A 15609-nucleotide genomic window follows, 5' to 3' on the forward strand; every position below is an offset into this window, starting at 1 on the left:
GGGTTAAGGATCCAGCATTGTCACTGAAGCAGCTTGGGTCGCTGCTGTGGTGCTGTGGTGCAAGTTCAATCCCTGACCCGGAACGTCCACATTACATAGACACGGCCAAAAAAAAAAAAAAAAGAGAGAGAGAGAAACTTTGGGAATGTTTTTGAATGAAAGTGAAATTCTTGTTTCTATAAGTTTGAGCTACAAAGAAGTTTTAAAGCCATGTGTCTTTTTTTTCTCCCAGTTTTATTGAGATATAACATATTGACAAATAACATTAAATTAGTTTTAGGTGTACAACATAATGGTTTTATACACACACACACACACGTATATGTTGTGAAATGATTACCACGTTAAGTTTGGTTAACATCTTTCATCTCACATAGTTACAAATTTTTTTCCTTGGGATGAGAACTTTTAAGATCTACTCTTTTAGCAATCTCCTACCACACAGTATCTTTGAAATGCCATACAGTATTGTTAACTACAGTCATCATGTAGAATATCTTTCCTTTGCTTTTGAGCATTTCAAAGGACTTTCCCTCTTTGGAAAACAATTGCTGGTTCAGAATCTAGGAAAACTGATATGGGAAATTTTTCTAGCTAATAGCCACCATCTTTTTCCCAAATGCCTGTTACTCAATACAACAATGGAAACCACTAGTTTGAAAGTTTATTTTAATTATCTTTACAGTGAAATTGGAAAGAGAAATCAAAGCCGTTTTTACTTTCACACGCAAAGTGCCTGAGTGAATTAAGCTGATGTTCAAAGATGTGTATATTCTTCAGGATTTAGATTTGGAGATGCTCATTTGATTGATTCTAATAAATATAATGATTTAATCTCTACTTTCCTGAGCTGATGAATAACTTAAAAGTTCCTTATCAAGAAAGACACAAATTTTCATTAGTTTTTTTTCATTCAGCAAATCTTTGGTGGATGTACCTAGCACCATGCTAGATATTCATTTCCATGGGTGATTTGCTTTTGCTTTCTTAGTGGAGAAAAGACTGAACATGAGGAAATTAACCCCGTTGTATCCTTGGTCCTTAGAACATAGAATTTTGGACCGAACAAGCTAATTTGTGTTTTCTTACATATTGTATCCTTCTCAGCATTATTGGATGGTTATATTCTCTAATGATTTATATAATATGTTGATTTTGTCGGTTTTATTTAGTAGTATCTTTTTTTTTTTTTTTTTTTTGAGGGTGAGCCTGGGTTGCCTGGAGCAGTAGGACAGCATGGTATACCAGGGCCAAAGGTTAGTACAAAGAAAACCATAGAGTTCCTGTTGTGGCTCAGCGGAAATAAATCTGACTAGTATTTATGAGGACGAAGGTTCCATCCCTAATCTCTCTCAGTGGCTTAAGGACCCGGTGTTGCCATGAGCTGTGGTGTAGGTCGCAGATGTGGCTGGGATCTAGAGTTGTGTGGCTGTGGCGTAGGCCAGCACCTACAGCTCTGATTCGACTTCCATATGCCATGGGTTCGGCCCCCCAAAAAAATACACAAAGAAAAAGAATCATTTGAGACCTGAGTTTTCATGACATTGTAAGCTGTTACAATTTTTTTAATATCCCACTAGTTTTACTTGGATGGAATTTTTGTCAATAATATACTATGTTGTAGTATAAAACCTTGTGACTGAAGAATAAATGATGTTTGTGATTCTCATTAGCTTTAAACGCAGAGAAATAAGTACGATATGATTGTCTAAAATTTTATTAGTAGGATACTTAAATAACATGAGAAACCTCTGCTTTAAATATGGCTGTTGTAATTTTACCAGTTAATGAGCATATTAAGATATAGGCCATGTCTGTACTGCCCAACATGTACGTAATTTTTACAAGAGGTACCAAAGATGATCGCAGTGTTGCTGTGACTTTTTCCTCAAGATTTAGCCACCTCCAAGACTTACACAACATAACCCGTTAATCAGATGAAGCGCCTAATAAAGATGTGGCATGTCTGAAATTTAAAAATGGATGTAGTCTGAATTACTAAACAGGGAAAAAATGTAATGAGGATTTTTTTTTTTTTGGATTCCAAATTTCCTTTGTTTTTGAAGAACAAATGAATCTGTTAAATATAAAAAGATTGGTGACAGTTTAGTTGAAACCAAACAGGCAGACAAATCCCAAATCCTTTGATGAGTGACCATCCCTTGAAGTACAAAACTAATGTATAATCCCATCAGCTGTGCTGTGCATCCAGCCCACACATGTCTGTCAGCTGATTTTACAGATCACATTGCTATTGACAGGCACTCAGGACAGACCTAAAATTTATAGACCTGTCCTTTGTCCTGCAGGAGAGGAAAGAAAATATTCCTTCTGGGACTACAGCCATTTTCCTGTCTTCTTCCCTCTCTAGCTCCATGCTAAAAAGCCAAGAGAGGAGTTAATGCTTAATCATGTTCTCAGTACTATTCTTCTGTTGCCTAGAGACCGTTAGGATGGATGTTGAACAGTGAAAGGTAACCAGCAAATCCGAAAGCCAAAGGGTCAGGAGGAGTTTCAGGGAATGAAAAGAGTGTTGCCTTCAAACCAGCTTCTACAGTGAATTATAATTTTTTAAAAAACCACCTTAAAAATAATTTATAAAACAATCTTACTGCAACACTTTCTCAAGCTTTTCTTAAGAGGAATATCATAGTGTGTGTGAGTTGCTTTGGAACTCTCTGACTCCATCCCTTGTCCCTTCCTGGGTAAAGTGTAAAATGGGATTCTTTTCAGGACACAGTTTTGTGTTTTAGTCATCTGTCGTGGTCATCATTTTGAGTAAAGACATCCGTTCGAAACTCACTTAGATTCTGCCCATTCTGGTATCTTTTCTGAAATGACTAATGCCTCCTAAAGCACACCTGACTTGGAGCTTGCTGGTCAACAGGTGGATAAGAGTTCATGACAAATTCATGCCTGGGGGCTTGGGGTCATGTCAGGGGAAGACCGAATGGGGAACTACATGGGTGCTCCAGAGCCCTGAAATAATCCATGCACCAGGACTGCTTTGAATAGAAGACATCGTGGAAAGACATGCTTGCTCACCCTACTGAGCCTGAGTTTGGGCAGGATAAAGAGTTATCATCTCAGAAGCCTCTCGAGACAGCAAAGTGCCACAACATTGTTCTCCTTAGCACCCCAAAAGCCAGGTTTGGACTGATAATCTTAAATATTTTTCTTCAGTCCTCAAAAGCAAAGAATTAAGACTACATTTGCTATTGCTATCCATTACTCAGTTCTCCAGGAAACTCATCTTACCATTTGTTTTTACATAGCAACTAAATATTGCCAAAATAGAAAATGTCACACATCATTTACCTAGTATGTTCAATATCTGCTTTTGTTTAGTGTTGCCTACTTAGGTGTTTTATAATTTATTATGTAACTCAATCTTTGTTCTTTTGCCCAGGGAGAACCTGGAGAACGAGGAGAAAAGGTGAGAGTGGGTCTGTCTATTTTTATCTTTTTCCCCCAAAGAAGTACTAAACTGAACTATATTTGTGTATGGATAGATGGATGGATAGATAGATAGATAGATAGATAGATAGATAGATAGATAGATAGATAGATACACACACATATACAGATATACCTTGGGGATATTACAAGTTCAGTAATAAAGTGAATATTGCAACAGAGCAAGTCACATGAAATTTGCCCCACAAAGAGCTCCCATAAAAACAAACAAACAAAAAAAAGAAACAAAAAAGAGAAGTAGAGTGCATATGTTAAATTTCTCTTAGACGTCCTTCCTTGCTACATTTGGAGATGTTTTCATGCTGTTCCCTTTAACAGTGTTTGAGAAGTGTGCTGTCTGTTTAAGACACTACCAAGATTCCATGCAGTGCTCTTCATCAGTGAAACCATCTTTCTGACAAATCAATATTATCACCACTAATCCCCAAAAAAGTACAGATCCAGCAAACTGCATGAATGTAACTGTATTTTCAAGCATTATAAAATAAAAATAAAGAGATTTATTAAATGGAAGGGGAGAAAAACAGAGAGGTGACTCAGTCAAACCCTTCACTTCATGACCACACTGAACTCGTTTTTCTAATAAGAAAATGTGTTTTGTCTTTTAATAAAGGGATTTCCAAGCAATTTTGAAAAGTGTGCTAATGGGCTGCCTATCAAAGATCCCTCATAACTGATAATCAGTACATTTGTTTGGCATCCAACCAGTTCATGGTAATTAAATTGAAATTAATTGGTAATCAGATGATTATTTTGTGTACAAATTAAGGAAGGAAAAGGAACAGTGCCAGCACCGCTGTGGGGACTCATCTGATAAAGTGGCTCGGGCTCCAGGGCTGCTGTGGTGTACTCATCACCATAAAAGAATGCCCGAGCAGGTTAGCTTCATGATTATTTGAAGCAAGAAAAGAAAATGGAAAGGAAATGTTAAAAGCTCCCACCCTCGACACCCCTACTTCTCCCAGGGAAACCATTATCAATAGTTTCTGTCTTATTTTACAGAAATCTTTAAAAATGATAGACAAGTGACCTCTTATGAAGACAGAAGGGTATTTATGGAATATATGAACAATAATGCATTGTTATTGCTAACATCTGTCATTAGAAGCTTATGATATACCAAATACTGTCCTAGCTGCTTTACACACAGTAATTGTTTATTTCTTGTAATCCCATAAAACATCCTTCCCTTACATTCACACGTGAGAAATTTGACGCCAAGAAAATTTCATTCGCCCTGTAGGTGCTGGAGCCAGGCTCGGTCTCTGGACTCCAAAGTTCACAATGTTTCTACTAGAACATGCTGTAGGACTTAAAGAATTCAGAGGCATTTACAGGAGCAAAGCATGGTTAATAAACAAATGACTTTTTTTTCTGATGCATTGCTTTGCTCAGAGAAAGATATTAGTGAGGCATAGGAATGCTCAGAAATCACAAAGGAAGCATAAACTCCCCAATTTATTTACTTTTTTTTAAGTTTCTAATAAAATATAAAATGTTTATCTCACAAATGCAAAACATGTAGGCCCAAAGAAGTCAATATCCGGTGCTCCAGTTTTGTGGACTGGAGATTTGAGATGGCCTTGAAGACACAGAATTTATACAGATTGAAGGGGAAAAGGAGGGAGAGGGTCCAGGAGGCAGGATGGGGTGGGGAAGGGGACAGAGATGTTAAGACACATGTGGAGGGAGTCAAGAGAATGCCTTTGTTAGCGCAAAGCTTTGAGAGGAGGAGAAAAGAGAAAGAGTTAAGGAGGCTCCAAGTGCCAGAATAAGCTATTAGAAGTCAGAGAAATTACTTTCTGTTAATATTGTGGAGTAGTTTAAAGCTATTTAGCCATGTTCATTGTAATAAAATTTATTTGGACCAGTTGATATCAGGCAGCTGGTCAAGAAAAAGTACGTTCGCTCTGTAGAACATTTACAAGAGATTTTAATATATTGTGCCTATGAAACAGACCTTAAAATAATAAAAAGTACTCTTTGCTTAATGTCACTAATATATTTTACACGTAATGCTTTCCTCCCCCCCCCCCCTTAGGGAGATGCTGGAGAGAATGGCCCCAAAGGCGACACAGGCGAAAAGGTACAGTGTTGTGCAATATGAAAGAGTATGTGTATGAGCAAGAAATACTACTTCATGTACATGAAAATAAGAGATTTTGAGAGAGTTAAGTGAGCGGTCTGGCTTAATATGACAAGATCAGAGATGATTCTATGAGATTAGAAAACATTTAAGTATTTTATTGATAAAGGAAGATTATTCCACAAGCTCCTAGCCACAAATTTAAGTATTTTAGAAGTAACGTGGTATGTCAAAAATTCTAGAAAATGTGTAGTTAGTTTTCCAGTAATATGGCTTTCAAGGAAAAAAAATTATTCATATGTAAATAAAACACTCCCTTTATACACAGAGTTATAAAAATAGACTTCGTAAAGTGATTTCACTTGTCCTGATTTTAGGACAGAAGGTTGCAGAAGATTGGGATGAGATGTAAAAGCCTGATAATAAGTTAATGTCACTGGATTAGAGACTCTAATGCAGTCTTGAAAATTTGCCTCAACTTGAAATCTGCTAAATCTGAATATCTTGTCAGCCTTTGTATTGTCTTTTCTTCTCTTTTTTTATGACTGCGCCTGCAGCATACAGAAGTTCCTGGGCTAGAGGTTGAATCAGAGCTGCAGCTGCCAACCTAAGCCACAGCCACAGCCACGCCCTATCCAAGCCACATCTGCAACTTACACCACAGCTTGTGGCAATCTGGATCCTTAATCCACTGAGCAAGGCCAGGGGATCAAACACACATCCTCATGGACACTACTTTGGGTTCTTAACCCGCTGAGCCGCAATGAGAACTCCTCTTCTTTTTTTCTTTCCAGTCTTTTAAACCATTATTAGCATGTGTATTGCAGTGGTCTTTGGTTCATCTCCCTATCACCTCTCTTTTTGTCCCCAGCCTATCACAGATTTTGCTTGGATTCTTCACAGACATCTCTGACATAGAAAGGAAAATTTTACTTCATCTGTGCTGTATGTCAAGAATTAAGAAAAAGCTCTTTTAAGGAACTAAAAATATAATCATCAGATTTTAATTTAAACCAGGCTAATTGATGGGAAAAAAGAATGATTCATTTAGGCTTATAGTTGAGGATAAGAATACTCTACTTTGAAAATTATTACAGTACAGATGGATAATTGTTTGTCATAAAAATGTACTCATAAAGTTAAAGAAATTTGTCTTTCTCAGTCTTATGAATATTAAAACAAATATGGCATGGGTGGTAGAAATACATTAATGTCACCAAGTAGCAATTGTGTTTGTATTCAAGCGGTAGTCCAGTAATTAGAGTGGGCTCTCAGTTTCTTATAGACCAAGATTTCTCAACCTCAGCACTACTGACATTTGGGGCAGGATCATCCTTCCTGGGGGAGCTGTCATTTGTCTAGCATCGTTTCTGGCCTCTGCCTGCTAACTGCCAGTAGCATCTCCAAGTTGTGACAACGAACTCTGTTGCCAGATATTGCCAGTAATCTCCTGGGGAACAAAATCATCCCTCGTTGAGAACCACTGCGTAAACCCATTTTGTTTTTCTGTCAAATTTAAGTATCATGCTGCAGTCCACCGTGGCATGAATATGTTTCATACTAATGGGACCAATGACATACCTCTGACTTCTCGAAGTCAGAACTTCAGACCCCAGATATATACACATGGATGTTATGTTTAATTTTCTTGTTTTTGCTTAAAAGCAGAGGTCAGCAAACTTTTCCTGTCAAGGGCCAGAAAATAAATATTTTAGGTTTGGGGCGCCATATGGTGTCTGTCACAACTACTCAGCTCTGTCATCATAGCATGACAACAACCATAGACAAGATGTATACAAATGAGAGTGGCTGAATTCCAATAAAACTTTATTTCTGGACACTGAAATTTTAATTTCATATGCTTTTCACATGTCATGAAATATTGTTCTTTTGATTTTTTTTAATGATTAAAAATGTAAAAACCACTCTTAGCTCCTGGGCCACGCAAAAACAGGTGGCTAGCTGGATTTGGCCTTCAGGCCACAGTTGCCAACCTCTGTTTAAAGAGAGGAAATCTCCTAAACAGAGAGCACTTTCTTCAAGTGAAAACAATTTAGGCCAAGTTTGAACTATGCCTATGTGGATTTATGTAGAGAATTTCAAGCTTTGAGAGATGTATTTTTAAAGCTTCATTCTTTGGATGTAGGCCAATAATTGTTTCTTTAATCACACATTTTAAAAATTTAATTTTGCAATAGTAAAGGAATTTTTTTCTTTGTAAAGGCTAAACTCAACTCAGGGGAATACTGTTCTTATTTTTTTATATTAATGCAAATCATTTACCATACTGACTCAAACATAGTAAACTCTCAATGAGTGTTAGCTTTTTAACCACGTGGAAATGGAAATCAATGAGATTGGTTATTTTTCTTCTTTATCAAAAAGATTTTTTAGCAACTGAAATTAAGCACAAGAAATGCATCAGTTAAAACAGAAATTATTTCTCTAAACTTTCAATGCATTTAAACAGGGGATTGTAAATAGGAATCTATAACGTATAATATGTAATCTGACCTGAAGCATTCGTCCCCAAGAATGCTGTAATTAGAATATAATTTTTGATGTGTTTTTTAAACATTTCCTGCTTCTGTCATATAATTTGTTTCCAGCATGTTAGAAACACTCTTCTTATGGCCTTTGGGTTCAGTATGTGAAACTCATTCATCATTTACCAAGTTTGAGATGTAAAATCAAAAAAATGCTTCTTTTCTGCCATTGATGTAGTAAATTACGTCATTGGCTCATTCACTTTAATAGGATTTTTTCTTTTCCTTTTGATCCAACTCAGTGCCTTTGGATGGTAAAGCAATCTAAGGCTTTCCAAATTGGTCATCTGGAAATGCTATGGGACTGTAAAAACCTCTGGGCTGGGTTTTCTCTGTGGCCAGTGGCTACGATGCACTCTAGGATCTGACGTTGCCCTGAAAATGTGGTGTAGGTCACAGATGTGGGCTTGGATCCCTAGTTGCTGTTGCTGTAGTTGTGGCGTAGGCCAGCAGCTGCAGCTCGAATTCGACCCCTAGCCTGGGAACTTCCATATGCCACAAGTGCAGCCCTAAAAAAAAAAAAAAAAAAGAACGAACGATCTGCCAAAAACTGATTTCAGTCGTGTCGGGTTACTATGGGAAGGTTATATTCTGCTCTTTGGAGTGTTAATCCCACCAATGAATGTAGAAATGGATTTCTTATCTATTCCCCCTCCCCCACTTAAAAGTAAGTGTTGGTGCAGACCACTGAATGGTTCCATGACGCCACTCTATCATTCAAAATCTTATCTATTCATTCAGAAGTTTCCTTTTCTTGGTATTACCTGTTTGTGTCTTCATTTTCTTTGCTCCCTGGATCTCCATTTCTGTCATACGCAGCCTTCTTACTTTACACCTATCTATGATTTGCATCCTCTGAGCCTTTTCAGAAGCCATGCCCATCATGGGAGTCACCAACCAAATTGTCTTTTCTTATGATCACATGGAAAGGCCTTTCTCTGTGGGCACAGGGTCTTCTCCAGCTTAGCACATAGGATGATTCCTTCAGCTTAGAATACTCTTGTTCTCTGCCCACCTCCACCTCCTCCCATTCAGTCTCCTGAAACCTTAATCAATAAAGCATTTCCCTGGGGCAGCCTTTCAGTCTCCTCTGGATTGGCTCAGTCACCTACTTTGTGCTCCCAGAGCTCTCTTTATGATCTCTTTCATAACCCTTATCACAAGTCATTATAATTACTTCTTTAAATGTGCATCCAGTTCACTGTAAAAGAAAAAACAAACTAACAAAAAACTATGTATTACCAAACTGTTCTATTCCCAACACCACGTTCTTGGCACATAGTAGGATGATAATAAATATTTATTGAATGAACCACCTTTAAAAAAAAAAACTGTTTACTTTCACCTGCTTCCTATTTTTGTTGAATGGTAAAGGCTTTTCCTGTACCATGCATTTGCTTATATCATGTCTTTTGTGTATATGCAGTGACACAGAATTTCCTAACATGACAATTTCTTCCTATCACGGATTTTTTGTAAGTGGAAAGAAAAATCATTTTTTTTAATTAAAAAAACAATAAGGATGTCACTGATTAATGTAAAAGAGGGGAATAAAACAAAGCATCTTTTATGCTTTCAGTCAATAATTTTTTGTTGTCTTTTTAGGGTTGCATCCACAGCATATGGAGGTTCCCAGGGTAGGGGTTCAATTAGAGCTGTAGCCACTGGCCTACGCCACAGCCACACCAGATCCTAGCCATGTCTTCAACCTACATCACAGTTCACAGCAACGCAGGATCCTTAAGCCACTGAGCAAGGCCAGGGCTCAAACCCGCATCCTCATGGATGCTAGTCAGATTCAATTCCGCTGAGCCACTACAGGAACTCCAATATTTTTGAATACACATATCTGTGTACGTATATACAAATGATTGTAGTTGTCCATCAGTATCCCCAGGGGCTTGGTTCCAGGACCCCTAGATACCAAAATCCCAGGATGCTCAAGTCCTGTATATAAAATGGCATAGTATTTTCACGTAACCTACACACATTCTCTGGTATACAGTTGACCCTTAAACAATGCAAGGTTTAGGAGTGCTAAGACTCTACCACAGTTGCAAATTGGAGTATAATTTATAATGGGCCTTTCTTATACAGAGTTCCTTCATATCCCTGGTTCCTCCATATCATGGTTCCATATCCACTGAATTCAACCAACTGCAGATCATGTTATAATATTTACTGTTGAAAAAAAATCCACATGTAAGTGGACCTTTGCAGTTCAAAGCTGTGTTGTTCAAGGATCAGCTGTACTATAAAGCATCTCCAGATCACTTATAATACCTAATACTATGTAAATAATTGCCAAGAATGCAGAATTTCAAGTTTTACTTTTTGGAATTTTCTGAAATTTTTCCCAAAAAACTTTTTTGTTGTTGTTTTTTGTTTGTTTGTTTGTTTGTTTTCTAGGGCCACACCCGCAGCATGTGGAAGTTCCCAGGCTAGGGGTCAAATCAGAGCTACAGCTGCTGGCCTACACCACAGCCACAGCAACTCAGGATCCAAGCCGCCTTTGCAACCTACACCACAGCTCATGGCAACTCACTGAACAAGGCCAGGAATCGAACCTGCATCCTCATGGATACTAGTCGGGTTCGTTAACCACTGAGCCATGATAGGAACTCCTCCCCCAAACATTTTTGGTTTGAGATCGGGTAAATTCACAGATGCAGAACCCAGGAATATGGAGGGGCGACTGTCAGAGTTTGGTTGGGGTTTGAAACTGCACTATTCACTTTGTCTCCCTAGCCCCTACTATCTCTGCATCCAGAACATGGCCAGCACATAATCAGTGCTCAATAAATATGTATTGAATGAATTAATGAATGATAGAAATATCACCCCATTCACTTCATTTATCCACATAAACTTTATTAACAGATACATATGATTACAAACCAAGTGTTGTGTTTGAAAATAATCACAGCCGAAACCAGACACTCTCTGTGCTTGAATGACTAATAATTAGCAAAATCAAACTCTTTTACCTCAAATATCCTAAGTGTTTTTCACTTTATGATTTACTTTGCAGAAACTTTTCTTTCCAAACCAACTGATTTATGAAGTTAAGAGCATACTTAGACACAGTTGGGTTTTTTCCTACTTTAATCCTGTATTCATTTTCACTTTTAGAGGAATGAGGGTTATAAACACCAATTGTTTTATTTTCACTACTTGCAGCATCATTCTTTAAAATGTTTAACTTAGGAATGTTTTCCAGCACTTGCCTTGCCACTTAAAAGTTATAAAAAAAATTCCTTGATATTTCACAGTTCTAATTTCTGAAAAGAAAATTGAAATATCACTCATTGTTGTCCATCAAATGAAACTGCTCCAATTTCCACAGAGAAATCAAGCTTTCAGGAAACTGTCCTTTTCATCCCATCCACTTTCTCTGAGAACTCTGAATCTAGTCTCTTTCCACTAAAACACTGACAAAATAGGCTTTTAAACTACAGTTAATACAAGCAACTTCCTTTTCTTTCTAAACTTACTGCATCCATTATGCCCTGTTGTCAAAATGAGATAAACCAATAATTATTTTCTTATTCCAATAAAAAGAACATGGAAATAGAATTTAGGAAGTCTGAAATTCCCTTTGCCTCAAGTTGCTTCAATTTCCTCATCAACTAAGTGAAAATAGTAATACATGCCCTATCTCTTGGGAGTCTCATGAGGTATACGTAAGATGAAAAAAAGGGCCTTAGGAAAGTCAAAATTGCTTTTATGAATACAAAGATCTTATTGTGTAAAATATCACAAACCTGATTTATTGGTGTGGATGCCTTTCAGACTTGATTTAGTAGGAATAGAAATAAGTATTATTTTATTAGCCACATTTATTTCACATCCTATTCAGAACTCAACTGAATGTTGATGACGGAAAAGAGAAACCAGTATCATTTTACAATAAGACAGTATTTGGATCCTCTTCTATATGTTTTGTCATGTTTTATTTTTTCCTTAGTTAATAGCAATTACAGATGTCAAAGAAACTCATATGTTTCCTCCAATAAGTTAATTTATTATTTCCTTCTCCTTCCTCAGCTCTGTCTTTCTTCCTAAAGGGTTTTTTGTTGTTTTATTTTTTTTAATTTTGATTCTTGACTGCTGACCTGCTGAAAACATTCTTTTTGAGATTTATCCATTCATTCATCATATATGTATTGAACATGTTTTATTCCGACACTGAATAAAAATAGACACTGAACCTGCCCACACGTGGCTGACTGTCTATGGAGGGACAAACAAAGAACAGGCAGAAGACATACATACAGAATCCATTTGCAGTGAGCTTTGTAGGACATGAACAGATGCTGCAGAGTAAACTGGGCGTGTGAGGGGTATGTGTCTAGGTTGGTTGGTGAGGAGTTGAGGCAAAGCCACGTAAGCTCTGAAGAAAGAGAAGGTGCCGCCCTTAGAAGAGGGGAGAGGAGGTGAGGGAGGGGCAAGTGCTTCAGGAACAGAGGCCTGAGGCTTTAGCTCCATCTCTCAAAGAGACTCCATCTCTCCAAGAGCAGCTCTCTAATCCAGAACAGGGAGGTAGACCCCGGAGCCCCTTGAGCTCTTTGCCCCGATAGGACAGTTGAGGAAACCCCAGCATGTGCCCTCCACCTTGTGGCTCTTTCTGCTTTCTTGACTGTCTCACATGACGACGCTTCCTCCCTCTCATTTTATGTTCATGGGAACAGAGTTAGGAGGAGCTTGAAAATCTAGTCCCTAATTCTGAAAATTTCAGAAACAAGCAGCATTCTCGGCCACCCCCATATCCTCCTGGGCCAGCCCCTATCTGTGTATTTAGAACAGATTTGCCTTAGCAGTGTAGTCACCCCCATGCAATCTGGATGGAATACAATGCCTTTTAGAAAACCAGATTTTATCTCAAGACTTTCTCTCAGATCTTCCATGGCTTCCTGTCACCCACAAGTCATCCATCATCCTGTAACTTTTCGGTGACGGCGTTACAATGAAATAAATGTAGAGCTCAAAAAAAACGTGCCAGCCACAACGGGCGTGGTGCTTCAGGAGGAAAACAAACTGACTGGCTTCGTGGCTTTTTCTAACTCAACATCATTAACCCTTTGACTTCCTCTGTCGAACCCTGACTTTCTGAAGACCGAAAGGGTCAGGGAACTCCTGCTAAATGATAGCCAGTGACATTAATAAATTCCAGAAAGAGAAAAAACTGAAATTCCAGATCTGCTAATGTATTGTTTTAGAATACAATTTTAGCACTGAATCAAGGGGAGAGATCCATATTTATATATTTATCTGTATTTCAAGGCATGTGGTCCTTATGTACTTTGCATTCAGAGTAAACCCATAGGTTTAGAAAGTGCATGGTTTGTCTTGGAAATTGTTGACATCTTAGCAGATGACATATTGATACAAATTCCTAGGGAGTGTAGTTCAGGCCATTAGTCATGGGTTTTCCTTGAGTGCTCCCATTCATAACAGCTCTCTGTGTGTTTGTATGTTTCCTATTTCCTTAACTTGTGGAATAATCTCTCATGGGTTTCATTTTAGGGAGACCCTGGATCATCTGCGGCTGGAATTAAGGTAACTAGAGCCTTGCAAGTACCCCAGGAGTTACAGGGTTGACTTTTATAAGACTCTTTATTCCCTTCCTTTTTACCAGCTTTGATGGTTCTATTCTCCTGCAATTGTCAGCTTCCAAACACAACAAGAAGTATCTGCTTGTGATCTTATACTTAATTAAACAAGAGATCTTGCCTTCTCTTTCTGATTAGTTTTTGTGGAAATGTGGAGTTCTATGCGAGCTTTAGGGATATTCACAGCAAAAAAAAAAAAAAGAAAAACAATTTTTTTTGCCAATGTCTAGTAAGAGGTAGAGTAACAGAATAAACTGAACGAAATGCATGTCATCAGGGAGGCTAAGCCATCTTTGTGAAAGCGTCCAGGGGCCTAAGGATTTTGCAAAATTCTTTTAAGACTTCCCTTTTCATCTTTGATTTTCTTTGGCCAGGGAGAACCCGGAGAATCTGGTCGTCCAGGGCAAAAGGTAATATCTCTATTCTTGTGTGTTCTTTGTACTATCTTATATTCACCATTTTATTATATCTATTATCCTGTATAATATGAGAACCATTATTGCAAAATGATGCAGTTTTCCTGCTTTGTATGCAGATGTTATTGTTTAGCATTTTAAAAGGGATGATGCTGACCATAGCAAAAGTGAAAACATACTCTGTAAACGTAAAAGGATGCTTAACGAACTGAAGTCTGCATGTACTGAGCTGTTTGAAGCTAACAAAGATCGGTTGGATTGGAATGCCAACAGCTTACCTTGCATGTTTAAAGATAGTCTGCATGTTTCTATCTTCTATGAAAAGAAATGAATATTTACTAAACTATTCAATAGGGAATGATGGGCAGTTCTTTTAAAATTATATTCCTTTCCTCTCATTTCAAATGCTTATGTACTGATAATTTTTATGTGAATAATACCTACCCACGCAATGAGTGTTATGTTTTATACAAAGAGATTTGTTCATGAACTAAATTTTAATTGGAGACAATAGCCAAACCACTTTAACCAATCTAGAGATATGTACAAAAAAATTTTTTTTATTGTTTGTGCTTCACTTCAGTGATAAATTAGAGGACAAGCAGTGAATATGTTTCAATTCACATTCTAATTCGAGTCTGAAGCAGGAAACAACTGTTAGTCATTTATTGTCTGAGCATCTGGATATCAATGCCCAGTGCAGTCAGATTTTAGATAACAGATGTAGCTAACAAGTAAATGTGAATTCCACATCAGGTTAAATCTCTTAAGATCCTGAGTCTGCCTTTGTCTAGCAGTAGCTGATGTTATAGGGGAAAAATATGAATAGAAACATAGAATATAACTCATTAGTATAAAGGGAAGGAATAAATCCCATTGTAGTAGTTTAGAACTTGAAACATAACATAGAAAAAATATCCCCCATTCTTGAAGTAATGCTTTGTTTAAATGCTTAGGATTAAAGTAATTTTCAAGAAGATCTTTCACCTTCTTTTAACATTTCTCTAATTTAAAAATAGATTTTTCTCTTGAAATGAAGAGTCTAAGATTAATGACTCATCAGGCCCAGTTTTAGGTAGAGTTGAAGTTTTTCCAAAGAGCTCAGCAGAACTCTACAAATTTTGCTATTCAGCTCCTAAAGAAAATCCTAAGATTGCCCATTGATTCCTTCTTTTTTAATGTAAGAAATTTGAAATTTGTGATATCACAGAGATGTATGATCTGCTTTGGTTTGAAAGAGCAACTCAGTTTCTCAGATGATCTAATTTTAAGTCCCTTAGTCATTAAAAATTAAATGTTAAATTTAAACTGTTCTCTAAGTCTGTGATAAGCTGAAAGAAATGTCTATAAAACTATTATACCTCTTTTAAAAACAAAATGAATTTGCTATAATTTCATACATGTTCTATTGTTTTCAGAGTGGAATATCCAAATTGATTTTCAACTGATTAACAAAACATTGCCTCATCATA

At 37.3% G+C, this 15609-nt stretch overlaps 1 protein-coding gene across 1 annotated transcript in view; it reads left to right on the top strand.

The window, feature by feature from the left end:
• Positions 1 to 15609, top strand: part of COL25A1 (collagen type XXV alpha 1 chain) — a 469169-nt gene that overhangs the window by 363509 nt on the left and 90051 nt on the right. The window contains 5 exon segments of the mRNA XM_021101684.1: positions 1203 to 1256; positions 3410 to 3436; positions 5519 to 5563; positions 13636 to 13668; positions 14096 to 14131. Of these exon segments, the coding sequence (XP_020957343.1) occupies positions 1203 to 1256; positions 3410 to 3436; positions 5519 to 5563; positions 13636 to 13668; positions 14096 to 14131 (195 nt within the window).

This window comes from Sus scrofa, chromosome 8, assembly GCF_000003025.6.
Source record: "Sus scrofa isolate TJ Tabasco breed Duroc chromosome 8, Sscrofa11.1, whole genome shotgun sequence".
In the NCBI taxonomy this organism is placed as follows: Eukaryota; Metazoa; Chordata; class Mammalia; order Artiodactyla; family Suidae; genus Sus; species Sus scrofa.